The sequence below is a fragment of the Colobus angolensis genome, unplaced genomic scaffold (genome assembly GCF_000951035.1).
Source record: "Colobus angolensis palliatus isolate OR3802 unplaced genomic scaffold, Cang.pa_1.0 Scaffold326, whole genome shotgun sequence".
In the NCBI taxonomy this organism is placed as follows: Eukaryota; Metazoa; Chordata; class Mammalia; order Primates; family Cercopithecidae; genus Colobus; species Colobus angolensis.
In genome coordinates this window covers 1,208,582-1,235,659 of record NW_012116555.1, presented here as the reverse complement: position 1 = coordinate 1,235,659, position 27,078 = coordinate 1,208,582, and the positions used below count along the sequence as shown (strand labels likewise).

The window sequence follows — 27,078 nt, the reverse complement described above, 5'->3', positions numbered from 1 at the left end:
AATTTATTCTTACTTGCCCTCTTAATTAGTCCTACTGTTTAAATATGGGTTCCACAGATAGAAGCTAATAAAACATTCTATAAATTGAGTATCTTCATTTCCAAACAAGAAGATGTTTATCTTAACCTGTGAATTTTCATGTTACCCAGTATCTCTAATTTATTTTTTCTTCCTTATCTTACCAAATTATTAAATCTCAGATTCTGACATTCTTGTCCATTCAACCAGATAATATCCCTTTTTTCTTTTTTAAAATTACAAATTATTCCCCTAGCTTATAATGGAGAGAGGCATGCTAAAACGGTATTTAACTGCATGCTATTTTTTAGAACATTCTGTATTTTAATTTTATCTTTCATAAAACTAACATGCAATGAGTTATATTTATGAATCACTTTTTGTGGTTTCTATGGAGGCTATCAACTGTTTTATTTATTTATTTAATTTATTTATTTATTTTGAGACACAGTCTTACTCTGTCGCCCAGGCTGGAGTGCAGTGGTGCAATCTCCGCTTACTGCAACCTCCGCTCACTGCAACCTCCGCCTCCCAGGTTCAGGCATTTCTCATGCCTCATCCTCCAGGGGAGCTGGGATTATAGGTTTATGTTACTGTGCCTAGCTATTTTTTTGGTATTTTTAGTAGAGACAGGGTTTCGTCATGTTGACCAGGCTAATCTTGAACTCCTGTCGGGTGATCTACCCACCTCAGCCTCCCAAAGTGCTGGGAATACAGGTGTGAGGGTGTCAACTCATTTTAAATATACATTAATATTTAATCAAAAAAGATTAAATTGCTTATCATAAGATATTCTCCCTATGTAGGTATAGTGAAATGTTCCAAAATGAATCTGCTAAATGAGCTTAATTATAGGTTGAGTATCTGTGAAGTTAAAAACACAAACTGTTTGTCCTCTGCTCCACAGCAATCAGCACAGGAGACTTATGTGACCAAACGCATAGGGGTTTTCACCCACACACCAAGCAGGCAGTCCCTCAGCAGATGCCAGCTGGGTGTCCTCCAATTCAATTCTGACACTGTCTACCTGGAGATAATGCCAAATTTTTCTTTGTATCTTGAGTTATTTTAGTAAATAAAATTTACAGGTCTATACTATCATAAAACAATTTTAACTTTACCTTGATAATAACGAATAGCAGACTCATATGGTTTGATCTTTTTTTCCTTCACTAGTCCTGGGTATTGTACCCCTCCAATATGTGTTTGTTATGACATTTACACTTGATGATGGAACAGGAGTACTAGAAGCCTATCTCATGGATTCTGTAAGTATCAGAGGTAGTAAAGATATTTTTAATTAAAAAATAATATTTAAAAAATTGAATACATGTATTCATACCTGCTTTATTCCTAAAAGGACTTAAGGCAACTTAAAAATATAAGTAAAATATGAGCACATAAATTTTGAATCATCTGTGTATGTATCTCTTTTTTTGACACTAAATCTTAACAGTTGAATAGTGGAAAATTAAAGAACAGGGATTTAAAGAGTCATTCCCTATACCACAGCCAAAATGCAGAGGTATGGCTACACTATGGAGGCGTTATTTGTAATCAACATTTTGTTGTACTATTGTTTGTTTGTTTTTTGAGATGGAGTTTTGCTCTATTGCCAGGCTGGAGTGCAGTGGCATGATCTCAACTCACTGCAACCTCTGCCTCCCAGGTTCAAGCGATTCTTGTGTCTCAACCCCCTGAGTAGCTGGGACTACAGGCACGCACCACTAACACCCGGCTGATTTTTTTGTATTTTTATTAGAAACGAGGTTTTGCCATGTTGGCCAAGCTGGTCTTGACCTCCTGACCTTAGGTGATCTGCCCACCTCGGCTTCCCAAAGTGCTGGGATTACAGGCGTGAGCCACCGCGCCAACCAAGGCTGTCGACTTTTTTACTAGTTGCTTCAAAACTAAGGCAAATGTTGTTCACACTTCAGATTTTAAGACATTTTTACATTTTTTATTACTTGAGTTTCATCATCAAAAACCAGTATATCTTTTAATTGATTCTTATTTTTATTTTTGGGTTATGAAATAATTTTAACTTATAGAAAAATATAAAAAGTAACATCACAACAATTATGTATCCACCATTTAGATTTAACAAATCTTAACATTTTAACATTATTTCAGACCCTTTTTTTTTTTGAGACAGAGTGTCACTCAGACAGACACCCAGGCTGCAGTGACATGATTTCAGCTCATTGTAACCTTGACATCCTGGACTCAAGCAATCCTCCCACCTCAGCCTCCCAAGTAGCTGGGACTACAGGTGCACACCACCACACCTGGCTAATTTTTGTATTTTTTGTAGAGTCGGGGTTTTGCTGTGTTGCCCAGGCTGGTCTTGAACTCCAGAGTTCAAGCAATCCACCTGCCTTGGCCTCCAAACTAACTCTTTTTTTCTCAGAGGTAGCTACTTTTCCAAGATTGTATGAAATCCTTCTCATCAGTGTTTTTATGCCTTCATTATATGTGTGAACTCTTAAGCAGTGTGGTGTGTTTTTCGTTTTTTAAATTTATATAAACTGTTTCATACTATTCCAAGCCTTTTGAAGCTTGCCTTTTTTTGATTCATTATTTTTTTCAAGATTTACCCCTATTGATGCATGTAGATTTAGGTTATTTAACGTCTATGGAGTATGTTATGAAGTATCAGAATTTATTAGCCTATTTTCCTATTAATGGATATGTGTTTATTGTTTCATTTACAGACCGTACTGAAGTCACATTATATGTTTTCTTGTGTATTTCCCTTGTCATAAAATGAGTTCAGTGGGTCATAACCAGTTTTGTTTTTTTTTTTTTTTTAATTATATGATGTGGTTGTAGTAAGAAATGGAATGAGAGGGAATGGATAATAGAGAACATTTTACATAGTAAGGGTCATTGTTGTTCTCTAAACTTTCATTTCAATTGTATGTGTATGTATGTATTACTAAGATATGATATTAAATGAATTTCTTACTGTGAGTCCTTAACAAAAATGTTTGAAAGTTACTCCTAAGGTGTTTACCTGGAATTAGAATTACTGGATTGTAAGTTTTGTTTTATGGGAAAAATACCAAATTGTTCTTCCTATGGTTTTAACAATGTATGGTCCCATCAGTAATTAATAAAATTTTAGTTTCTACCAAGTTCACTCCAACACTTGGTATTAGTCTATTTCTGTCTGATACTTGGCATTAGTCTAACTTGTAACTTTCCGGTGAGCATCAGATGGTATCCATGGTGTTTTCGTTTGTATTTCCTAGATGTCTAGTGTGTTTAAGCAGCCCCCGTGTTTATCAACTATGTAGGTTTCCTGCTCTGTGAATTCCATGTCCACATCTTTTGCCTGTTTTTCTATGTGGTTACTGATTTCTTTTTTGGTTCATGTGTGAGCACACATACATGTAATTGATTGTAAGATTTCTTTCCGTGTTTGAGATACTAATCTTTTGTCAGTTTCATCCATACTTCGAGTGTATTCCATGCGTTTTTAACTTTACAGGTTCTTGTGTTTTATAGGTTTTTTAAAAATTTTTATTTGGTAATTGCTTTATAGCTTACTCTCATCCCTTTGCTTTCAAGTTTCTGGCATTCTGTTTTGTACGTCACTCATACGTAAAAGCTTATGGCTAAATTTTAGTTTTAATAGTTGAGTTTAAATATGTTCTTAAGTTATTGATATATTTAGTTTATGTTTCTAATTTTTTGTTTCCCCTTTCTCTGCTTTGGAAGTAAGTAGTTCTGTATTTAATTTTGACTTAATATCCTTAATTTTTAATTTTTATACTATACTTACTTTAATAATGTCTAATGCTAATCAATATCATGGTCTTTTTCTTAGGCAATAATATTCTTTCGTTAAATTAACATCTTTTGTTAGAAAAGAAACATCTATTTGTTTCATGAGTAGAAGGGGATAAGATGCAATATGGTTTTCCTCAAAGTGCAAATGAGAACAAATGTGCAAGTACCTTTTAAACTTTTATTTTTATTCAAGTATATCTTTTCAAGTATATTTTCTTAACATTACCCATTACAAAAATTACCCAGTCATAGTGGCATGCAGCTGTGGTTCTAGCTACTTGGAAGGCTGAAGTGGGAGGCTCACTTGAGCCCAGGAGGCAAAGGTGGCATAGGTGACAGACTGAGACCTTATGTTAAAAAAAAAAAAAAAAAAAAAATTGCTCATAGAATCAGAGAGTTCTTAGAGATGATCATTTTCTTCAACTTTTCATTTTAACAAATAGGGAAGTTGAGAGCATAATTAATTAATGATTTGGACCTGGAACCCAGCACCCTGTTCTCAATTTAGAATTGTTTATTCTGAATCTTATACTGCCTTTTTTATTGCCTTTATGTAACAAGCTTACTCCTTCATAATTCTCTTATGAAACAAGCAAGCACATTACAATATAGGGGATGTAGTATTCTTCTGTTTAATAATTTATATTTTAAAACTACACATGTTTGAGCAGTAAAAAGTTACAACAATTAAACAAGCTAAATTATTTTTAAATATTTATGGTTCTTTCTTTTATAAATTTCAGATGTAAGCAGTGTTCTAGTTTGAGATCCATACAAAATCTAAATTCGTTGGTCGATAAAACATCATGGATTCCTTCTTCTGTGGCAGAAGGTTAGCTAAATTTCCATGCCCTGCAATTTTAACTGTTTGTATACAAGGTTATTCCACCTGTTTATGTTTCAGTATACCTGAAAGTATACCTATTCTTTCTTTGTATACCTATTCCTCTTCTTAAGATAAACAGACTTTGTAAATTTAAAGATATCTGCTAGGCCTTTCTTTAGTCTGTATTTCTTCAAGCAGGCACCGTCACATTTGTTTGTACTTTCCCCCATGCCTTACTATTTTGTTTTTCCTCCTCAGTAAGCATTCCACTTTACTAGTGCTCTTCTCAGAATTTGGCATTCAGAGCTGGACATTGTGCTGCAGATGTTTGTTGTTTGGCCAATTCAGAACAGAGTGAAATTATTTTTTACCTAAAACTGGACACTCCACTTCTACTAGCCTGAAATGTCATTGTATAGCTATTTATTTGTACACTTGGTTTTGTTTTCTTTCCTTTTTAATACAGCCATCTCATGTTATATTTGTGGTCCGTTGAAATCCTGGGTTCCTGTCACAAGAACTTCTTGAACTTGGTCTCCTCATTCTATTCTTAATGTAATTTTTTTTTTCTGTCACATGAGCTTCTTGAACTTGGTCTCTTCATTCTATTCTTAATGTAATATTTTTGTTTTTATGGTTCCTGGGAGTAGTTGCTAAGTTCATCTTTCTTAGTTTTAGTTCACAGTTTTAATCTATTGAGACCTTTTGAAGCCTAAAACTCAGTTCCCCTGTAGTAGTGTCTTGTGTATGCCCTAGTTCATGTCTATATGTCCTAATTTATTCTTACTTGCCCTCTTAATTAGTCCTACTGTTTAAATATGGGTTCCACAGATAGAAGCTAATAAAACATTCTATAAATTGAGTATCTTCATTTCCAAACAAGAAGATGTTTATCTTAACCTGTGAATTTTCATGTTACCCAGTATCTCTAATTTATTTTTTCTTCCTTATCTTACCAAATTATTAAATCTCAGATTCTGACATTCTTGTCCATTCAACCAGATAATATCCCTTTTTTCTTTTTTAAAATTACAAATTATTCCCCTAGCTTATAATGGAGAGAGGCATGCTAAAACGGTATTTAACTGCATGCTATTTTTTAGAACATTCTGTATTTTAATTTTATCTTTCATAAAACTAACATGCAATGAGTTATATTTATGAATCACTTTTTGTGGTTTCTATGGAGGCTATCAACTGTTTTATTTATTTATTTAATTTATTTATTTATTTTGAGACACAGTCTTACTCTGTCGCCCAGGCTGGAGTGCAGTGGTGCAATCTCCGCTTACTGCAACCTCCGCTCACTGCAACCTCCGCCTCCCAGGTTCAGGCATTTCTCATGCCTCATCCTCCAGGGGAGCTGGGATTATAGGTTTATGTTACTGTGCCTAGCTATTTTTTTGGTATTTTTAGTAGAGACAGGGTTTCGTCATGTTGACCAGGCTAATCTTGAACTCCTGTCGGGTGATCTACCCACCTCAGCCTCCCAAAGTGCTGGGAATACAGGTGTGAGGGTGTCAACTCATTTTAAATATACATTAATATTTAATCAAAAAAGATTAAATTGCTTATCATAAGATATTCTCCCTATGTAGGTATAGTGAAATGTTCCAAAATGAATCTGCTAAATGAGCTTAATTATAGGTTGAGTATCTGTGAAGTTAAAAACACAAACTGTTTGTCCTCTGCTCCACAGCAATCAGCACAGGAGACTTATGTGACCAAACGCATAGGGGTTTTCACCCACACACCAAGCAGGCAGTCCCTCAGCAGATGCCAGCTGGGTGTCCTCCAATTCAATTCTGACACTGTCTACCTGGAGATAATGCCAAATTTTTCTTTGTATCTTGAGTTATTTTAGTAAATAAAATTTACAGGTCTATACTATCATAAAACAATTTTAACTTTACCTTGATAATAACGAATAGCAGACTCATATGGTTTGATCTTTTTTTCCTTCACTAGTCCTGGGTATTGTACCCCTCCAATATGTGTTTGTTATGACATTTACACTTGATGATGGAACAGGAGTACTAGAAGCCTATCTCATGGATTCTGTAAGTATCAGAGGTAGTAAAGATATTTTTAATTAAAAAATAATATTTAAAAAATTGAATACATGTATTCATACCTGCTTTATTCCTAAAAGGACTTAAGGCAACTTAAAAATATAAGTAAAATATGAGCACATAAATTTTGAATCATCTGTGTATGTATCTCTTTTTTTGACACTAAATCTTAACAGTTGAATAGTGGAAAATTAAAGAACAGGGATTTAAAGAGTCATTCCCTATACCACAGCCAAAATGCAGAGGTATGGCTACACTATGGAGGCATTATTTGTAATCAACATTTTGTTGTACTATTGTTTGTTTGTTTTTTGAGATGGAGTCTTGCTCTGTCGCCCAGGCTGGAGTGCAGTGGCATGATCTCGGCTCACTGCAACCTCCGCCTCCCAGGTTCAAGGAGTTCTCTGCCTCAGCCTCCCATAGCTGGGACTACAGGTATGCGCCACCATGCCTGGCTAATTTTTGTATTTTTATTAGAGACAGGGTTTCACCATCTTGGCCAGGCTGGTCTTGAACTCCTGACCTTGCAATCCACCCGCCTTGGCCTCCCAAAGTGCTGGGATTACAGGCGTGAGCCACCACGCCCGGCCTTGATCATACTTTTTAAACCTCCACATTTCATATTAGAGGAAATGAAGTTACTTTGACAGGGAAGATAGATATTATTGTATAAAGTTTTGAGGCAGTCTACAAAAATCTTCCTCATTTCTGACAATAATTGCAACTGGAAGTCCCCAAGGCCACTCTTAGATTTGATAATTCACAAGACTCCTAGAACTCACTGAAAACTATTATACTTACAGTTACAGATTATTACAGCTAACGGATGTACATTAAAATCAAATAATGAAAGAGATGTACAGGACCGAGTCCAGGAAAGTTCCAGACATGGAGGTTATGGTTGTCCTCTCCCCATTGAGTTGTGGACCGTTACTTTACCTGCAACAGTGTGTAGCAATATACGTAATACATTGCCAGATAGGGAAGCTCTGCTAAAAGATTTTAGTGGGACTCTATCATGTAGGTTTGGTTGACTGCCCATATGGCTGATCACAGTCTTCAGCCCCTCTTGAGATCAACGTGATACCACATGCTTCAAAGTTCCCACCCTACATCATACTGTTAAACTCTTCGTAGTGACCCAGGGCTTCCAGGCAAAAATGCTTCTGTCAAGTGTGACATGGAAAGGGCTTAGAGATTACGTTCCACAAGCTAAGGTCAAAGCCCAGACCTCTCTTAGGGTAAAGTTAAAATGTTTACTACATGGATTGGAAAAGAGCTGAGGTATAGTTGAGAGGAGAATTTTTCTCCCACCTACACAGTTCATTTAACCTTTCATTAAATACTTAATGAGCACCTGCTGTGTACTAGGTACTATCCTATGTGATGGAGAGACAGCGGTGAACAAAGTAAGCAAAATTCCTTCCTTCTTGAAACTTATAACCTAATAGGGAAGAGAAAAATTAAATAACTATATAATACATATACTATATGTTATATTCATTTAAGCTTAGCACAAGATGTTTTTTCTATGCACAAAGAGAATAGTCAACCTCATTGTTTTAAAATCATTATTACCATCATCATTATTAAATCAGAGCAATTTACTTGATTATGTATATCTCAAAGCTATTTTAAGATTAAAGTAGTAAATAAGATTTTGGAGTTGAGACCAGCATTCTACTTTATGAATTCTACAGTCTTGATAGACAAAAGCTGTCTAGATTATCTTTTTATTGGACAATATTGAAATATGTGTTAATAATAACATTAAAATGATTATTTCCTTTTTTTTTCCTCTCATGAAACATTTTTAAGGACAAATTCTTCCAGATCCCAGCATCCGAAGTTCTAATGGATGATGACCTTCAGAAAAGTATAGATATGATCATGGATATGTTTTGTCCTCCAGGAATAAAAATTGGTAGGCAAGAATATTTTAACAATCCTACAGTTCTTTAACTTGAGATAGCACTAGCATATATGTACTCTGTGGACTTTTAGAAGTCTGAAAGCTTTGCTTCAAATGAATTACTAAGTAATGACTGATGACTGTATGATCAACCTTTGATGAAGAGAGTGGCAAGGATAAAATAGTTATGAATCATAATTCTTGCAGTCAAAAGATTTTAAAAATATTTTTAAATATAGGAAAGGGGGGTAGCTTTGATCACAAGCACATTTGACATTGTCATGCTACAAGCATTTGTTGAAATTAGACCAAAAGTGATAAATTGTTGGCGGTAAACATTTTCTGTAACAAACTCCAATTATCCAATTTAATTCATGGTTGAATTTTTTTATTTAGTGTTAACTAGTTTCACATTTTACAAGCTTTTGTTTAACCAATTTTTTATGAGCTTTGTTTTCTGAATAAACATTTGATTAATAAACCAGATCCTCCTCATTTCAAATTGTACTGCTTATACCTACTGCCACTGAATTTTCCTTCTGTGACCATATTTGTGCTTATGTTGAAACTTGCAGATCTAAGTCATATTAAGACAATTTGATTTTTCTAACAATGTTTTATTGTAGGAAATTTTACCAGCTGCAGATTTAGCAGCTGGTTTAATTTTTATATATTATTTTAAATCAGGCTTTACTCTTCCTGGTCAATCTTTGCATCTTATAATAGTTACATAATGATAGAAATTTGTGTTGATCTGTAACAAAGTTTAACTTGAGTACCTTTATTTGTTATCAGTTTTAATTTGTGTTAGCTGTTTGGATTCTTTTGGATAGATTTCTAGAAGTAAATCTTTATATCCGAAAGCATGGGCCTGGTAGACCCATTTTAACCATTATTTTAGATTTTTAAAATATATACTAACCATTTTGAAACCCAAGGTGTAATCACTGTTACCTGTTTGTGACAAAAAATTCAGATTAGTCACAATTGCTCCAAAACAATAACATGAATCTAGCATGTATTTTGGAGAGAGAATAATGTTAAATTTGGAAGGGACGTTTTTACTTTTCAAGCCAAAATAAATATTAATTTTTCTAGCTCAGTGGTAAGCTTAGGTACCTATTTCAGAGTTATTTATTTTGTTTTAATGGTTAAATACCTTTTTTTGTTTTTGTTTTTGTAGATGCATATCCGTGGTTGGAATGCTTCATCAAGTCATACAATGTCACAAATGGAACGGACAATCAAATTTGCTATCAGATTTTTGACACCACAGTCGCAGAAGATGTAATCTAATATTGCCATCCAATTTAGCATACATAAAATGTTGCCACTCACCATCCCTGTTTGAGCTTCTTTTCCTGCCCTGAATTTTGTATCAGCAATGTTGATGATTTTAGCATGGGTATGGGATTAGAAAATGTCCTTTCTTTAAATCTCTTGGCTTTTACTGGGTGCAAGGTAAATAATGGCTATAGATTTTATTTTGCTTTCTGTTTTGCTTTTGCACAAACAGACTTGCTTTAACAGGTACTGCTGAGATAAGTGTTTGTCTGATCAAGCTACAGTGTACTTTAAGTAGAAATGGCAAAGTTGCTTTGTTAGGGTGCCGATACTGATGATTTTAGGATAAATTCACTTCTTTAAACATGTGATACATGGTTTGATTGCTTGTTTCTCTCCAGGATAGTAGAGATTTCTCTGTTTCACCTCAACCTAATAAAGTGGTCAGATTTATAATGTTAGTGACTTAATATGATCCTTTTCTAATAGTCTCCTGTAAAATATGCCAGTATTCCAACTTACAACTGATTGAATGAGATGTTAACTTAGTAAAATAATTTGACTTTTACCTGACAGTGTTTGTCAAAGTTAAAATCATGAATATTCAATTTTATACAAACATTTAATATATGTATAGATTTGTATATGTTATTTGCCAAAGACAGATATAAATTACCTGGTTTAATATTAGTGAAGAATAAATAAGTGCACACATTTCAACTGTTTCATTTATTTGCCCTAAGTTGAGCCAAAAAGTGATATGAGGCAAAGAATCTAAGCAGGTGTGGCAATACAGCAGATGTTTAGGGTGGCCTACATCCCAGGTACTGTGCTAAGCACTAAACATGTATTTGATCCTCACAGCAACCCATTTTTCTGATAAGAAATCTGAGGCTTGATTGATAAGCTAAGTTCACACAGTTTTTAAATGCTAGAGTCTGTGCCTTAATTCACATAATCTCTATTCAGAGCCTGTACTCTTAACCACTCAGGGATTCTGGAAGAGAAGCTAACAGTTTTCTGCAATAAGTCTTTGACTTAAATATCTGAAATAACATTGGAAATAGATTATAAGAGGAATCAGTGTGTTTTTCTATACTTTCAAAATACTTTTAACATCTTATTGTCAAACAAGGATTGGATAACTGATTTTCTTTGCTCATAATAACTCTAAATTCGAGTTCCTGAGTATATTAACACATCTGTATACCTAACTACCAATGTCCCCCATCATCGACTAATCAGCTTGTTTGAGACAAGGAGAAAGACTGATTTTATTTTCAGGAATATAGACTCTTGGTTCAAAACATTTTCAGGAAAAATATTTTAAAACCCTACAGTTGAATAGGTGTGTTTCTGTGTTGATGATGTGCTCAGGATACAAAGGTGAGATAAACATTTTTTCTGCCTTCAGGAAGCACTCAGTCTAGATGAGTAGAGGTCCAAAGGTGCCATAGGTTCACACTGTGAGCCTGCAAGATCTCCACGTTAACAAAGGAAAACTCTTACCTATGAATCTTCATAATGATAGGCCATGTCTCTTTTTATTTTTGTTTTAAATAAACATCCACATTATCATGATTTCTTTTGGTTTATTGTGGAGTTTTGTCCTTGTCATTTTTAAAAACTTTTCAGTTTTTAGCAAGAATTACTCCATCAACACCTAGTGTTATCTAGAGTGATGTATGCACTCTGTGCTAATCAGGAACCCAGAGTTAGGAGAATTTTTATTTTTGGAGCAACAACTAAATGGTAGTTCATTTTGCCCCAATTTGATTCCTGCCCCTTTCTGTAAACACTGATAGAATCTTCCTGTCAGATTTTAAATTACACAAATTTAAGAAAGAGGTTCGTGTGCAGACTCAATCTCAATTTCCACTTTCTGCAGCATCCATTTTTTAAGACACTACTGGATTGACTCATACTGTCCCTGTATTGTTCTTAGAATGCATGTCTTAGAAAAATCTGAGACAGTACATTATTCTTTATGTAGATGTAGCAATGAGAAACACACTACTTAGAGACTTTTTCTGTGGCAACCTTCAATTATACTGCTGTATTTGAGGGAACTATACATGCTAACATACAGTGTATCATTCCTCATTTCTTTTTACCCCTGCTCATGCTTTAAGTCGGGAATTGTTTCTAAATGATTGTAGAAAGATGGATGTTGATGGACTAGAAGAAGCTGACTATAGTATACTCTGTCTACTTAAAAAAAGTCATCTTCACCCGTTAGGGTACTGGCTGCCCGGATTTCAAATTGGTGTAGATCCTGTGCCTTAGCTACTTGGAGGTAACAGAAAAGGGCTAAAATATTTTCCCTGCCCACTTCCCAGCTGACTATGCAGTCCTGTTTTAGATAATAAAGCATGAATTTTTCACTACGTGTGACTCTGAATCCAGACAGTTTTCTTCTGTACTTTCTAGAAGCTTTCCTTGGGATCTGGAAAGGCTAAACTCATTTGATTATTTTCAATGTTGTTTTAAATTTGACCTTATATTTCATAGTTTTGTTTTTATGTAGACTTTTTTAATTAATAAAATTAAGAATTTAAAACAAATGTAGGGTCTATAAACTTGAACTAATTCCTGCTCCAATTAGTACCCAGGAAGAAACCACTTTTAACAATATGGTGTATCATTTTTAAGATTGTTCTTTCTAAGAACATGTGAGCATGCATATGTGTGTGTGTATATACACACACATATATATGTTAGCGTCATGTTAAATAGTACTGCAACTTTCTTTTGTCATATAGAGAACTGTATTTTTGCATGTTGATATACATACAGGGAGAAACTTATTGCTTATAATTACTCAGCATAAGTAACTTTCAATGTGTAATTCTCTGATAATTTTACTTTCTATTTCTGTTGTGGTTTTTTGTGTAAGTATTCTATTTATTGTGCCAGTTTGGGATTTTATGTGTTTACAAACATGTATTCTTGTTATCTGCTTTATTACCACATAGTTATTCATGATAATGTATTTTACTTATTATTTTACTTTGTATTTTGTCTGGTGTTATTTCCCCTTTAAATGCATCTGGAAGCTCAGAGACCTAGTTTCACTGTGTCCTCTGGAGGTTTTTAGGTGACAGGAATTTTGGAGACCTATACAGACTTCGAATATAGGATTAGGACTCTGCCATGACATAGTTGCTTTAAATTATTATTTCATGCTTTGAAGAATTTATTGTGAAACGAATGTTAATGTAAGAAAAAACACCTTCTGTAATGCTTTTCATTAGGAAATGCAGACTCTGTGAAGGCTATAATGAGTCACATTAAAGTTCTAGAACATTATTTTATGAGAAATATAAATATATCTTCCTTTCTTGGACCCTCAGAATCTCTGGATAGTGTCAACCCTACCCATTCCAGGAAAAGGGGACCTAGTCAGCTAGTAAAATCTGGGCATAATGACCTGTCTTCTCTCTGGTACTTGGAAAGAGTATCTAAATGCACTAAGCGGGTGCAGGCACTCACAAGTGCTCTGAGGTATGTGAGATGCTATCTTCTTTTGGCAGTTGGGAAATTAATTAGTAGTGCTATGTTTTTGTTTTTGTTTTGTTTTTTCACTATTGTGATTTAAGCTGTTAGGAAATTTGAGATCAGCTAGGGATTCTAAGTGATGATCATCTTACATGGAGATAAATAAATGTCCCTTCCATCAGGACTACATTTGATGGGTTGAAAACTATTGGGCATCAATTACAATGACAAAGATAATGTATCAGTGTATATGGGAGCTCTCCCTCACATGGCCAATTGGTGAAACATGGATAGTACAGAGATTCCTCTGCTATTTTTCGACTATAGCAACATCTTAATGAATTTCTGGTATTTTTCCTTCAAATCTAGGCCACAAAGTCACAGTCACATTGTGTGTGTTTGTGTGTGTGTGTGTGTGTGTGTGTGTGAGAGAGAGAGATACTTTTATTCTCCTCTTTGTGTTCGCTTTGCAGGGTACTATGTTGGAATTTACCTAAAAATCTAGTCCACAACTACCAAAGAAAGCATTTCCAACTTGTGTGAAAGTTTCTTTTATTTCATCTATTTGTTCACAGTATTTTAAAGATTTGGAGCATGTCATGTTAAAAACTTTAACCTTCCTATCATCTGTTAATCAAATATTGGTGTAGTTCCTAAACGTGTACCTTTTTATATACAACCTTGCTTTTTTTTCCTATAACTTCAAAATGTTTTTTCACTTTTTTGAAATTGGAACTCCCTTTTGTTACACAAACACTATTCCTCAGCCGACTTCTGTCCTCCATTAGAAGGCAATCTTTCTAGAATTTAAAGTCTCTTGCCAAGTTTAGCTACTTGATAAGTGACATTCTGTTCCAAGCTTTTATAATAGTTAATACATACATAAATAGCTAATGCAAGTCTCTCATAGCACTACAAAGAAGGTAAGTCATTTTAAAATCAAAAGTATTAACCTGTGGAGTCAACTGAAAACATAGCTTGCAGCAGGTAGGCATGGCTGTGGTTTTATTTTTGTATAGGAAATCTTATGTGCTTAATCTTCATTAGAAAAGGTTCTAAAAAATAAACATCTTTAAATTTTGGAATCATTAAATACTTTTGTACAATAAAAGGTTAAATGGAGATTAAGACAAAGAATACAAAGTGCAATATAGATATGTTAAAGTTAATACATATCTTTGCATTCATTTATTATTCAGACAGTGTCTGTATCCAAAAAGGATTTGGTGTGATTTACAATAAAAGACAAACATGGGACACAGGGCACACCTTTAGAAACAGGGCAAGAAGAGCCAAAGAAGTGTTAAGATAATTTAAAAACTCTAAGGAATGCTATAGGTTTTGAACAAACCTTATTGAAATAGCAGTGTTCCCTGACACCCCTCACAGGACATGCAACAGGGGTGTGACTCTGTATTCAGGCCACTGCAAGCTCAAAACCCTTATTAGGCAGGGAGCACACACATGGGCAGGTGCAGGAAGTGGGGTGAGAACTTTTGGGCTCCAGCCCCATGGCAGCGTCTAGGGGTGGGTGCCTGTGACTGCTGAAGCCCCAATGTTATGGTGCTCTTTTAGCTCTGCTGTCCGAGGATGGCTTAGGTGCTAGCCTCTCAGTGCCCCCTTGTCACACAAGCTCTTGTTTGGAGTCCAGGAAGAATCAGGTCACACATGCACTTGAAGGGTGAATGTGGGGCTTTTATTGAGTGGTGGATGTGGCTTTCAATGGGCTGGGTGGGGAACTGGAAGGGGGATGGAGTGGGAAGATGATCTTCCCCTGGAGTTTAGCCATCCACGAGCTGATCTCTCCCATCACCTCCAGCCAAACTCAACATTCAGACACACCTTCGCTTCTCTCCTCTGCTGCGCAGTTCGGCTATGTTTGTTTTTCTGCTTATCTGCTGCTGGAGCCTGGGGCCTGAGGTTTATATGGGTATAGGATAGGGGGGTATGGTGAGCTAAAAGGCAACTTTTTGGGTGTGAAAACAGGAATATCTGTTCCCAGTTAGGGCCATGGGTTTCTAAGCTTGAGAGTAGGACCTTTGCCAGGGAACTGCCCTCTTCTACCCCGTATTTTCCTGTTTTCTGTCCATTTCATTGTTACACATGGAAATGCAACAGGTTACATTGCTCCTAAATAAAAGTTATTAAATTATGTTTTTAGGAAATACAAACCTTTTATTTATCTCAATATTGAGTACAGGTAAGTTTTTATATTCCACACCCTAAACAGAATGATTTATGTAGTTAATAGTAGTTGCTTTAAAATGCAAAAACATGATCCAGAATGTGGGAGTTAAGTTCTGAAGATGGAAGAAATGGAGTAGGATAATTTTCCTCTAACTGTCCACCTTTTGTCTCTTATGTGAGGAATGTTTTTGTTTTAATGATTAATGTTAAGTGAAAATATTTAAAAATTATTAGAAGCAATAATTACAAGAAAAGTAATAAGTATTTTTCTGGTATTAAAAATTCTATTCTCAGCCAGGCGTGGTGGCTCACACCTGTAATCCCAGCACTTTGGGAGGCCAAGGAGGGCAGATCCCGAGGTCAGGAGATTGAGACCATCCTGGCTAACATGGTGAAACCCCATCTCTACTAAAAATACAAAAAAAAATTAGGTGTGGTAGGCGCTTGTCCTCCCAACTACTTGGGAGGCTGAGGCAGGAGGATGACATGAACCCGGGAGGGGGAGCTTGCAGTGAGCCAAGATCGCGCTATTGTACTCCAGCCTGGGCAACAGAGCGAGACTCTGTGTCAAAAACAAAACAAAACAAAACTATTCTCTTCTGATGCAAATTTAACTGAGAAAATGGGCTCTTTTTACCTTTTCCTTTTCTTGTCGGAGATGATGAATTAAAAGAAATACCTTGAACATAATGATTCATGTCAGGAAGAATGCAGGTTTTCATGAGTCATTTGGAAGACATGTATTCTACTTTTTCACCTTTAGTGCTCCATGGAAGGTGTTGCTTTAGTCATAAGTCAAATAAGCTTCACATCTATGCCCAACTGGGAATTTGCCGGGAGAGTATTTTACCTACATCAAATTTACTGAGCTAATACCCAAACATTACATCTAGTCATCCATGATTCCTCTTTCTTTTGCACTCCACATCCAATCCATTATAAAAATTATCATGACTAACTCTTTAAAATACATCCAGAATTTAACCATTTATTACCACTTCTACCATCTTGTTGGTCATGCTGCCATCTTATGCCTGGACTAGAGCCAGTGCTCTGCAACTGGTCTTCCTGCCTCCACAATTTCCCCAGGTTGATCTGTTAACACATAAGGCACATATTATTTTTCATGTGATTACCATGGCCTTCAACACCCAATGTGATAGATGCAGTTCCTCACTACTGTTGCGGGAAGTCGGGGAGCCTGAATGGAGGGACTGGCTGGAGCCGTGGCAGAGGAACATAAATTGTGAAGATTTCATGGACATTTATCAGTTCCCAAATAATAGTTTTATAATTTCTTATGCCTGTCTTTAATCTCAATCCTGTTATCTTCATAAGCTGATGATGTATGTCACCTCAGGACCACTGTGATAATTGTGTTAACTGTACAAATTAATTGTAAAATGTGTTTGGACAATATGAAATCAGTGCACCTTGAAAAAGAACAGAATAACAGCGATTTTTAGGGAACAAGGGGAGACAACTATAAAGTCTTACTGCCTGCGGGGTCGGGCAAAAAGAGCCATATTTTTCTTCTTGCAGAGAACCTATAAATGGATGTGCAAGTAGGGAAGATATCACTAAATTCTTTTCCTAGCAAGGATTATTAATACCCTGTAAAAGGAATGCATTCCTGGGGGGAGGTCTATAAACAGCCACTCTGGGAATGTCTGTCTTACGTGGTTGAGATAAGGGCTGAGATATACCCTGGTCTCCTGTAGTACCCTGAGGCTTATTAGGGTGGGGAAAAACTCCACCCTGGTAAATTTGTGGTCAGACCGGTTCTCTACATCTTAACAGAAAACCATGTTTTCTGTTAAGATGTTTATCAAGATAATACGTGCACCGCTGAACATAGACCCTTATCAGTAGTTCTCCTTTTTGCCCTTTGAAGCATGTGATCTACTCCCTGTTCTTACACCCCCTCCTTTTTGAAACCCTTAATAAAAACTTGCTGGTTTGAGGCTCAGGTGGGTATCATGGTCCTACTGATACGTGATGTCACCTCTGGCGGCCCAGCTGTAAAATTCCTCTCTTTGTACTCTTTCTCTTTACTTATCAGCTGGCTGACACTTAATGGAAAATGTAAAGAACTTACCTTGAAATATTGGGGGCGGGTTCCCCCTGTATCTGATGTGCCAATGTGGTTTTCTTTTTCCTAAGCGCATGTGGGAACCTGATTCCCTTTGGTAGATGCAGAGAAACGTTCATTGATCCGGTCCATAGAAGCACATGTTCAGCTCCCTGACAGTTGGTGAGTTGTCTGTGTATTGACTGGGGTAACTATGGGTCATGCCGAGTCTAAACATTATGCTTATCTCTGCTATATTAAACTCCTGTTAAAACAGGGATTCAAGTACCCAAGGAAAATATGGTCACCATATTCAGGGCAGTGGAGGATCACTGTTCTTGGTTTCCTGAAAAGTGAACGTTAGATGTAGAACTATGGGATCATGTTGGTGCAAAATTCCAGTAACTGGTCCCGACAGGAAATTATGTTCCCGTCACTATTGGGGGTGATTGGGCTTTGGTATGTGCCATCCTAATGATACATCAATCCTGTGACCCCCTGTGGTTACCACAGTTTTCCGAATCTGGTGACCCTCTACCTCTTCCTCAGCTTTCCTCTCCCACTTGGCCTTCATTATCTGCTCAGCCTCTCCCTTTGCCTACTCCTCCCCCACCTGACAATCTTGAGGACTCAATATCTAACTCTGGTGACTTTGGCTTAATGTCACCCCCCGATGATCTTATCTTTTTTTTCACGAAGAGCCAGTACTTGTAGCTCCCACGGCCCCGACTCAGACAGCCTGGGACCATATCTATGCTAACTCTTCCCTCTCCAAAACTTTGCAGTCTTTGCCTCCAGAGCCATCTAATGGCTCTGGAACCAAATTACACTTTACCTGTAATTCTGCAGGTGCTTCCCCATCCACCCAGCCCCTCACCCTCCTGTCATTTTGGTCCCTTTTCTTTTTCTTAGAGCCTGCTATAATTGTGGTCAACTTGGTCATACTAAAAAATATTGCATTGTTAAAAACTTAAAAGCGGCCAAGCCAGCTCAACAAACATGGCCAAATGCTCCTGCTACTGTTAGCCCTCATTGTTGTAAAGGTAAACATTGGGCAAGTACTTGCCACTCTTAAGTCTGATATACACTGAAATCCCTTGCCACAGAACCAGGGAAACGGGAAATGGGAAATGGGAAACGGGGCCTGTCCCAGGCCCCAATATCAAATGGGACACCTCAGATTCAGACCAGTGTTGCATTTCCACTTCAACGGTCCCAACGCAGCCCCCAGCACAAATTTGCCTACAGCCGACCCAGATGGGTCCCAGCCTCTTCTTCTGTCTCAGTACAATGCTTGTCTACCTCCACAATAGGGGGCAGGGCAGTCAATCTCTAGTACCATTCCTCTAAATTTACTACCTAATTCTTTGCCTTTAATTGTCCCCACGGGGGTCCTTTACCTCAAGGTTCAGTGGGCCTGGTGTTAGGGCATCCACCTCTGCTAAAGGTATCATAGTTCATACCAGTCTCATTAACTCTGATTCTTCTGATGAGATTAAACTTACGGTGTCTGCCAAGGTTCCTGTCAGCCAGTGAATCATTTGCTCAATTACTTTTACTACCTAATATTGTTTTAAACAAAAGAGATAAAACACAAGGCCCTGGGATGGGCTCTGGTGGTGAAAAGGCCGCTTATTGGATTAACGTAATTTCTAAACAACGGCCCATCTGCACCATACACATTCAAAGAAAAAAGTTTGAGGGCCTAGTAATACTGGGGCTGATGTTTCTATTATTTCCTCTAATTTATGGCCTTCCTCCTGGCTTAAACATCCCGCTAACATGGGACTAGTAGGTGTTGGAAAAGCTGATGAAGTTCACCAGAGCACATTTATCTTCCCTTGCACTCTCTCTGATGGTCAAAAGGGTACAATTCAGCCTTATTATTATGCCAATCCCCATTAATCTTTGGGGTAGAGATTTGCTGGCATGATGGGGGACTGAAATTAATATTCTGTATAACTCTTATACTGCTCCCAGTCAACATATAATGGAAAACATGGGGTTTGTTCCTGGACTCAGTCTCGATCCAAAACATGAAGGAATTATTAAACCTCTTCAAGTTACTGTAAAAGAAGACAGGGCTGGTTTAGGTTATCCTTTTTAATGACGGCCACTGCCACATCTCCTAATCCTGTTCCTCTACAATGGAAATCTGAAACACCTGTTTGGACTAAGCAGTGGCCGCTCTCTAAAGAAAAACTGGAGGCTTTAACTCAATTGGTTTCTGAACAGTTACAACTTGGGAATGTGGAACCTTCTCTTTCTCCCTGGAATTACCCTGTATTTCTAGTAAAAAAAGAAATCAGGCAAGTGGAGGATGGTGACTGATTTAAGGGCTATTAATGCTGTAATTAAACCTATGGGAGCTGTCCAACCCAGCGTGCCTGCCTCTGCTTTAATACTTAAGAATTGGCCTCTCGTAGTTATTGATCTTAAAGATTGTTTCTTTCGTATTGCTTTACATAAATCGGATTGTGAAAATTTTGACTTTACTGTACCATCTATCAATAATCAGGAGCCTGCAGCTTGTTATCAATGGAAAGTACTTCCTCAGGGAATGCTGAATAGCCCTACCATCTGCCAGCTTTATGTTGGACAGGTGCTATAACCCGTTCGAGCTCAATTTCCCCAGGCCATATTCTTTATTATATTGGTGATATATTGCTGCCCCCACTGATAAGAATTAATTGACTGTTATCAATTTTTGAGACACAGTGCTACAGAGGCTGGATTACACATCGCTCAGGATAAAATTCAACAGAACACTCCTGTTCAATATTTAGGAATGGTGATCAATAAGGAATGTATTCAACTTCAAAAGGTCCAAATTAGGAGAAATTCTTTAAAAACCTTAAATGATTTCTAAAAACTTTTAGGTAACATTAATTATTTAAGACCTACTTCAGGCATTCCAACATATGCGCTGTCTAACTTGTTTTCTATGCTGCGTGGAGATTCCAATCTCCACAGTCCCAGGACTTTGACCCCTGAGGCTTCACTGGAACTGAAATTCATGGAAGAAAGAATCCAAACTGCCCAGTTGTCTAGGGTACAGCCGTCTTAGCCTTTTCAGCTTCTAGTTTTTACTTCATTGCACTCCCCTACTGGGCTAATAGTTCAACATAATGATTTAGTGGAGTGGTGTTTTCTTCCTCATTCTGTGTCAAAAACTTCGTCTGCTTATCTGGACCAAATGGCCACCCTAATTGGACAAGCTCATTGTAGAATACTTAAAATTTCCAGATTTGATCCGAATTTAGTTGTGGTTCCTTTAAATAGGCTCGAAGTTCAAGCTGCTTTTCAACATTCCACACTGTGGCAAATTCACTTGGATGATTTTATCGGCGTTATTGACAATCATTATCCAAAAAACAAATTGTTTGATTTTGTAAAAATGACTTCTTGGGTGGTCCCTCAATTGACCAAAGATCAGCCCATTCCTGAGGCTGTTACCGTGTTCACTAATGTCTCCAGTAACTAAAATGCTGTTTATGTGGGTCCTGCAAACAAGCTTGTTTCTACTCCTTATACCTCTGCTCATAAGGCAGAGTTAATTGCTGTAATTACTGACTTACAGGATTTCCCCAAGCCTTTAAATATTGTCTCTGATTCTGCTTATGTTGTACATGCCACTAAAAGTATAGAAACTGTTACTATCAAACATATTGATAATTCTGAATTGCCTTCTTTAGTTTCAAGGTTACAACAGGCGGTTTGTCAATGTAGACACCCTTTCTATGTTACCTATATTAGACCTCATACCACTTGACCGGGACCTATGTCTGCTGGTAACCATAAGGTCAACAGTTTGGTCTCTTTTGCAATCCAAGAAGCTCAGGAGTTCCATAATCTCACTCATATCAATGCTGCTGGATTAAAAGATAAATTTGGTCTCACCTGGAAGGAGGCTAAGCTTATTGTCCACTACTTCCCTCAGTGCCAAGTTTCTGTGCTTCCAAATCAGGAATCTGGCATTAATCTCAGAGGCCTAACTCCTAATAATTTATGGCAACTGGATGTGACTCATCTTAGCTCCTTTGGCAGACTTTCATATGTACATGTTTCTGTAGATACCTTTTCAGTTTTTATTTGGGCTACTTGCTGAACAGGGGAAGGCACGGCCCATATTAAAAGACATCTGTATTCTTGCTTTGCAGTTATGGGGCTTCCATATCAAATAAAAACAGACAACACCCCTGGATATGTTAATAAGGCTTTTAATTTATGCAACAATGGGGAATTTCCCATATTACTGGAATTGCTTATAATCCTCAGAGACAGACTGTGGTGGAACGGGCCAATCACACTTTAAAATCTCAATTATCCAAACAGTCTGAACAAGAAAAACATTATTTAACTAGTCCCCACTTCCAATTACATTTAGCATTGTTTACTTTAAACTTGCTAAATGTTCCCAAAGACAATACTCTGACTGCAGCTGAATGCCATTATACAGGCAAAAAATTCTCCCTAAATGAAGGCAAGCCAGTGTTACGGAAAAACTCCCAGACCAATACCTGGGAACCTGGAAAATTATAAAGTGGGGAATAGGGTATGCTTGTGTTTCACCAGGAGATCATCAATCCTGTCTGGGTGCCCACTAGGAGACTTAAACTTCGTGTGAATACTGACAACGAAAACCACAGGGAAAAGATGTCCACGTCAGAGACCTCCCTCATATGTAGTGAGATCTATGCCAACTCCTCAGAAACAGGCACGCCAAATGAAAATGGGTCTGGTTCAGTCCTCCCTAATGGCAACGGAGACTCCTCTAACTAATCCCACATCTCCTAATCACCTTTCTTTTTCTCCTTACAAACCAAAAAATCTCACCATTTCTATGAACTTGAAATTAACACCCCCCTGTTCTTCTCTTCCTCCTTCAGCACTGGATCTCACAATAGATTTTATTTAATAATTATCCTCTTTATACTTTCTGTCTCACCAGTTTCCCATCAAACTGATTTACCTGCTACACAAAATCATTCTTATTGGGCTTATGTGCCTTTTCCTCCACTTATTCGACCTCTCACCTGGATGGATGCTCCTGCAGAAATCTACTAATGCTAGTGTGTGGATACCTGGAGCTATAGATGACTGTTGCTCCGCTCAGCCAGGAAAAGAAGGCACTGCATTTAATGTTATTATGGATTATAAATACCCTCCTCTGTGCCTTGGACACGCACCTGGTTGTATCCATCTAGAAACTCAAGTCTGGGCTGCTTAAGTTCCAGAGAGATTAGCCACAGGGGAACGGGGACATTTGGTCTCTGGCCTCTCCCTTTCTCCTTTAAGACAAATTAAAAGAGGAGTAATAGGAGATACCCCACACTTTCAATATAAACCTGGAGGAAAACCATATCCTAAAAATTTTGAGGGCCCATCTAAAACTTTAATTTGGGAAGATTGTGTTAACTCACATGCAGTAGTATTAAAAAATGACTCTTACGGCTTAGTAATAGACTGGCACCAAAGGGCTATGTTTTAACAGTTGCTTCTCTGGTGGAAGGGAATGCCTGGAGGCTACTTATTTCTTATTGGGAGGACGAGGATCTTCATCCTACTTTGCATAGGAAGTTCAGCTCATTCTTTCCCTTAAAAAGGGAAGATAAGGGCATTGCTACCCTGAGGCCTCCTATGATAGTCTCCATTCTGAGCCCAGAACACCCAGAACTTTGGAAATTAGCTATTGCCATGCCCAGACTGTGAGTATGGGAAGGGGAAACTTTTCTGTCTGCTGTCCGCACTGCCGCCCCTCGCATCTGTGATTCTGAACCCCATGATAAATCCCCTTAGAACCCTTTTTCCTCTTTTTGATGCCGATCCTTCTTTATGGGACTCTGATTGGCATTATGATAATTCTTCTCGATCCTGGTATGCCCCCTACCTCTTCGGGATTCCCAGGCACCTCGGATTGCTTCTTTATTGCAGAGAACATCAGGCGTTGTCACCACCACTCCTCTCCTTCAGTATCAACGTAAATTTAGACATTCTGCTTTGTTTACCTCCAACCTGACTATTCAATACAGAGTTGTGTTAAGCCTCCCTACATGCTGTTAGTGGGAAATATCAAAATTTGGATGAACAATCAAACTGTCCAATGCGTGATTGTCATTTATACACTTGTGTTAACTCCCATTTTGACTTCAAAGCATAATGTTGGTTTGAACTCGAGAAGGAATCTGGATACTGTGTGCCGGAACAGTCAAAAAATCCTGTGTCAAAACTGAGAGAATGAACAAGCCTTCATCACCATGGCACATTTATATAAAAAGAAAAGGAGAGATGTTGTGGGAAATCAGGGCCTGGCTTCAGGTTATTATCACCTGGGGAGGGAACTTTAAAAGTATCAGATTCCAAGGTGTCACTCTGGAATCTAGCTCAAGGCTGCATGGATTCAACTGCCTGCTGCACAGCTCACTAGCTATTTGACCTTTAGCCAGTGCTTGGCGTTCCTTGAAAATTGGGAATTATAATAGTGCCCACTTTAGAAAGCCATGACGGGCCAGGAAGAAATTAAATATTAAAGTGCTTAGAATCTGGCACAGAAGAAAGCCTTATAAAGGATTAGATGTCAGTAAGTTTTGGTGACAAAAACTAATCATCTTTACTGTTACTCTCTTAAAAAGAGCCTTAAAATTTATTCCTTTCCTCTATTTTGCGGATTCCTTAACATCCCAGCCACTCTTGCTTTAATGGTGACAAGGGGAAGCAACTACAACCTTCAGGTTATTTCAGACCCAACTAGTGAAGCTATTAAAAAATGAATATGAAATGGAAGGAACATGGGAATGAAATGGAGTGAATGTCATTGGATCAGTTGACCAAGGAATCCTCTCCTAAGATGGTTATCTGGATAGTTTTATGATTACAAATGCTATTTTTTCAATATCTTGTTCCTGTTGTGCAAAAATATGGAGAAAAAAGAAACTCAGTAATCATTATATGCCAGTAGGGCTGATTTTTAAAATAGAGAATAGCCTAAGTAACTTAATGAAGAGAAATCTGAAAATAATAGTGTACAAGCACTGAGGAAGAAGGAAAACACTTTTTTCTACTCTGAAACAATGGCAGGAAGTCATTTGTAAATTTTATGGAAAAATTTTTTGCATGTAGTTAGCTTGTGAAAGTCTTTTCAGTTTCTTCATTCCAGTCACTTAGAACTAAATGCAAATAAAACTGTACATTTCCCAATGCCTTTATCACTCTAAAATTTTTATATATAATAAATCATTGACTACCATTAGTTGTTTTTCAGAGTCATCAGGAAATATTTTTCTTATTATTTGGTATGATCTACTTTGGAGTGTGATTATATAACTCAGTGTGCCTGTCTCTTCTTATAGTAAGAGATTTAAAGAAAGAATAATAATATGATACACTACTAGTGTTGAGTCCTTGTGGCTTTAGTGAAATCTAAATGCAAATCAAAATGGATTTTTTATGCTAGGATATTTGGTAAGACATTTTAATGCTTATTTTATGGTTCTACAGACCATAACTGACATCTATTTGAAAGCATTGAATTTCCAATATTAAATATGCAAGATTACTTTCTACCTTAAGATCACAAAAGAGACATGGGACATAATTTATCTACCTCAGAAGATAAGATTTGGTTCATAATGAGAGAACACATGTTAGATACTTAAAATTCACTGAAATGGGACTTCAATGTATTCCTCAGTCTTTATGACACTACACTTGGTCATTCTAAGACAGTGATAAAGCAAATCTTTGACAGCAGTACCACACCTCCAAGATAACAGCAGAGGAGGGAAAACCATCTGGCACAATTCAGTTAACTTCCCCTGTTAGAGAAGCCAACTCTGCAAACATTCATATCATGTTTTCTTGAGCTGCACTCCAAAAAGATCAATGTTCTTTTGCAACGTTAAAAAAAAAAAAATAAGCAAAAACAGCTCATACTTGTCTTAGTCATTGGTTCTTTCCAGAAATTCCACTCTGCCAAAAGAACACCTACTGAGAGGTTGAATCTCTCTTGGTAGAGCTTCAGTTCTTTGCCTTAAAGCCTTATGCCTTCATGAAATGCAAATCCATCTGGGAAAACACAATACTTTATGTTGTCAATATCTGAGATCAAGTGACATTTTATTAAAAATAGAACGATTACCAAGCACAGGTGTCAGAAGGCTCCACTGCACAACTCTGGGGATCGCCCCTGACACAGACTACAGGGTGAATGGCACCAGCCCGGCCTTTAAGAAGTTGGGAAGTGAAGGCAGAACTGGCAGATGAGATTGCTTACCCCAAGGCTCACCTACTAAGAGTCAGCACAAACTTGAGATCCAGTCCCAGGCTTCACACTAATGCATTTAATCCTGAGCAAGTCACTTCTCCGAACTCTTACCTATAAAAGACCATTTGCTTTCAAATTTTCAGTACTTATTACTTTATAAAGTATTGCCTATAACACTTCACCTATTAAATGAAAATGTAAATAAGAGCTTTTGGTCTGATTAATATAACTAATGCTGAATTTAACATAATTCATCTAATCCTAAGCAAAAGCAAGGAACTGTTGCAGATTTCTCATGGTTAATATTACAACTCTTTAAACTTTTTGAAATGTTGAAAATAGTTTAGGAACCCCACTTTCTGCCCATTGCTCCCTCGAAGTCCTCTAATGGTTCAGAAATTGTTTGTTCTGAACAACAAACAATTTAAGATCCCTTTCAATTCTAACATTTCTTTGATTCTTTGTTCAGTTTTGCCCAGAAACACTTCTGTTGTATCTCACTGACAGTTGTTGTTGACTGCCCTAAAATAGGGAATCACCCTATCCAGTAATGAGATGTTTTACACTATCTAACTAAAACGCTTAATATAATGAACATTCTCAGTGGAAAGAAGGAAATGACAGAATACTGCTTTACAGGCTTCCTTCTGGACATCATTTAAGAACAAACCCCTAAGTAGCCTAAGGGAAAAATAAAAAGAAATAAGAAATATTACCACCAATCCAAAATCATCACTGATCTTTATTCATAATTCTCTTCCTGTTGAGTTTCTTTCCTCTTCTGAAGTGTGAATTCCTCTTTGACATCTGGAAGAAGACTTTTCAATCTCACCTAGAAGAACTTTATATTATCCATGTTCATGTCAGTGTTTTAAGAAAAAGAGGAAAATTAATTGCTTAACTCCTTCATCTGAATGGAGCTTTTTTTTTTCTATTAATTTCAGTCTGTAGCAAGTAAAACATTAGTGTTCTTGCAAACTAATCATTAATTTTCTTTAAATCCCTGGCAGTTTATTTAGGTAGTAGATATTTTTAAATGAAAAATCACAAATTTAAAGAAATAACTACATACATTACTCTTTACAATTCATAATGCACTTCTAGAGACTTCAGGTTGGTAGTAGAATTAACCTGCCCTGAATTCTCTTATGT

General features: G+C 37.0%; 1 protein-coding gene across 1 annotated transcript in view; it reads left to right on the top strand.

Annotated features, from left to right (window-relative positions):
* The window catches only part of POT1 (protection of telomeres 1), a 103,580-nt gene extending 92,107 nt beyond the window's left edge, over positions 1-11,473 (top strand). Inside the window, exons 16-20 of the mRNA XM_011951751.1 lie at positions 4,557-4,645; positions 6,608-6,699; positions 8,530-8,635; positions 9,807-9,910; positions 11,322-11,473. Coding sequence (XP_011807141.1) covers positions 4,557-4,645; positions 6,608-6,699; positions 8,530-8,635; positions 9,807-9,910; positions 11,322-11,345 — 415 coding nt within the window. The 3' untranslated portion in view covers positions 11,346-11,473. The remainder of the gene's footprint in view (positions 1-4,556; positions 4,646-6,607; positions 6,700-8,529; positions 8,636-9,806; positions 9,911-11,321) is intronic.
* The last annotated feature ends 15,605 nt before the right edge of the window (positions 11,474-27,078 follow it).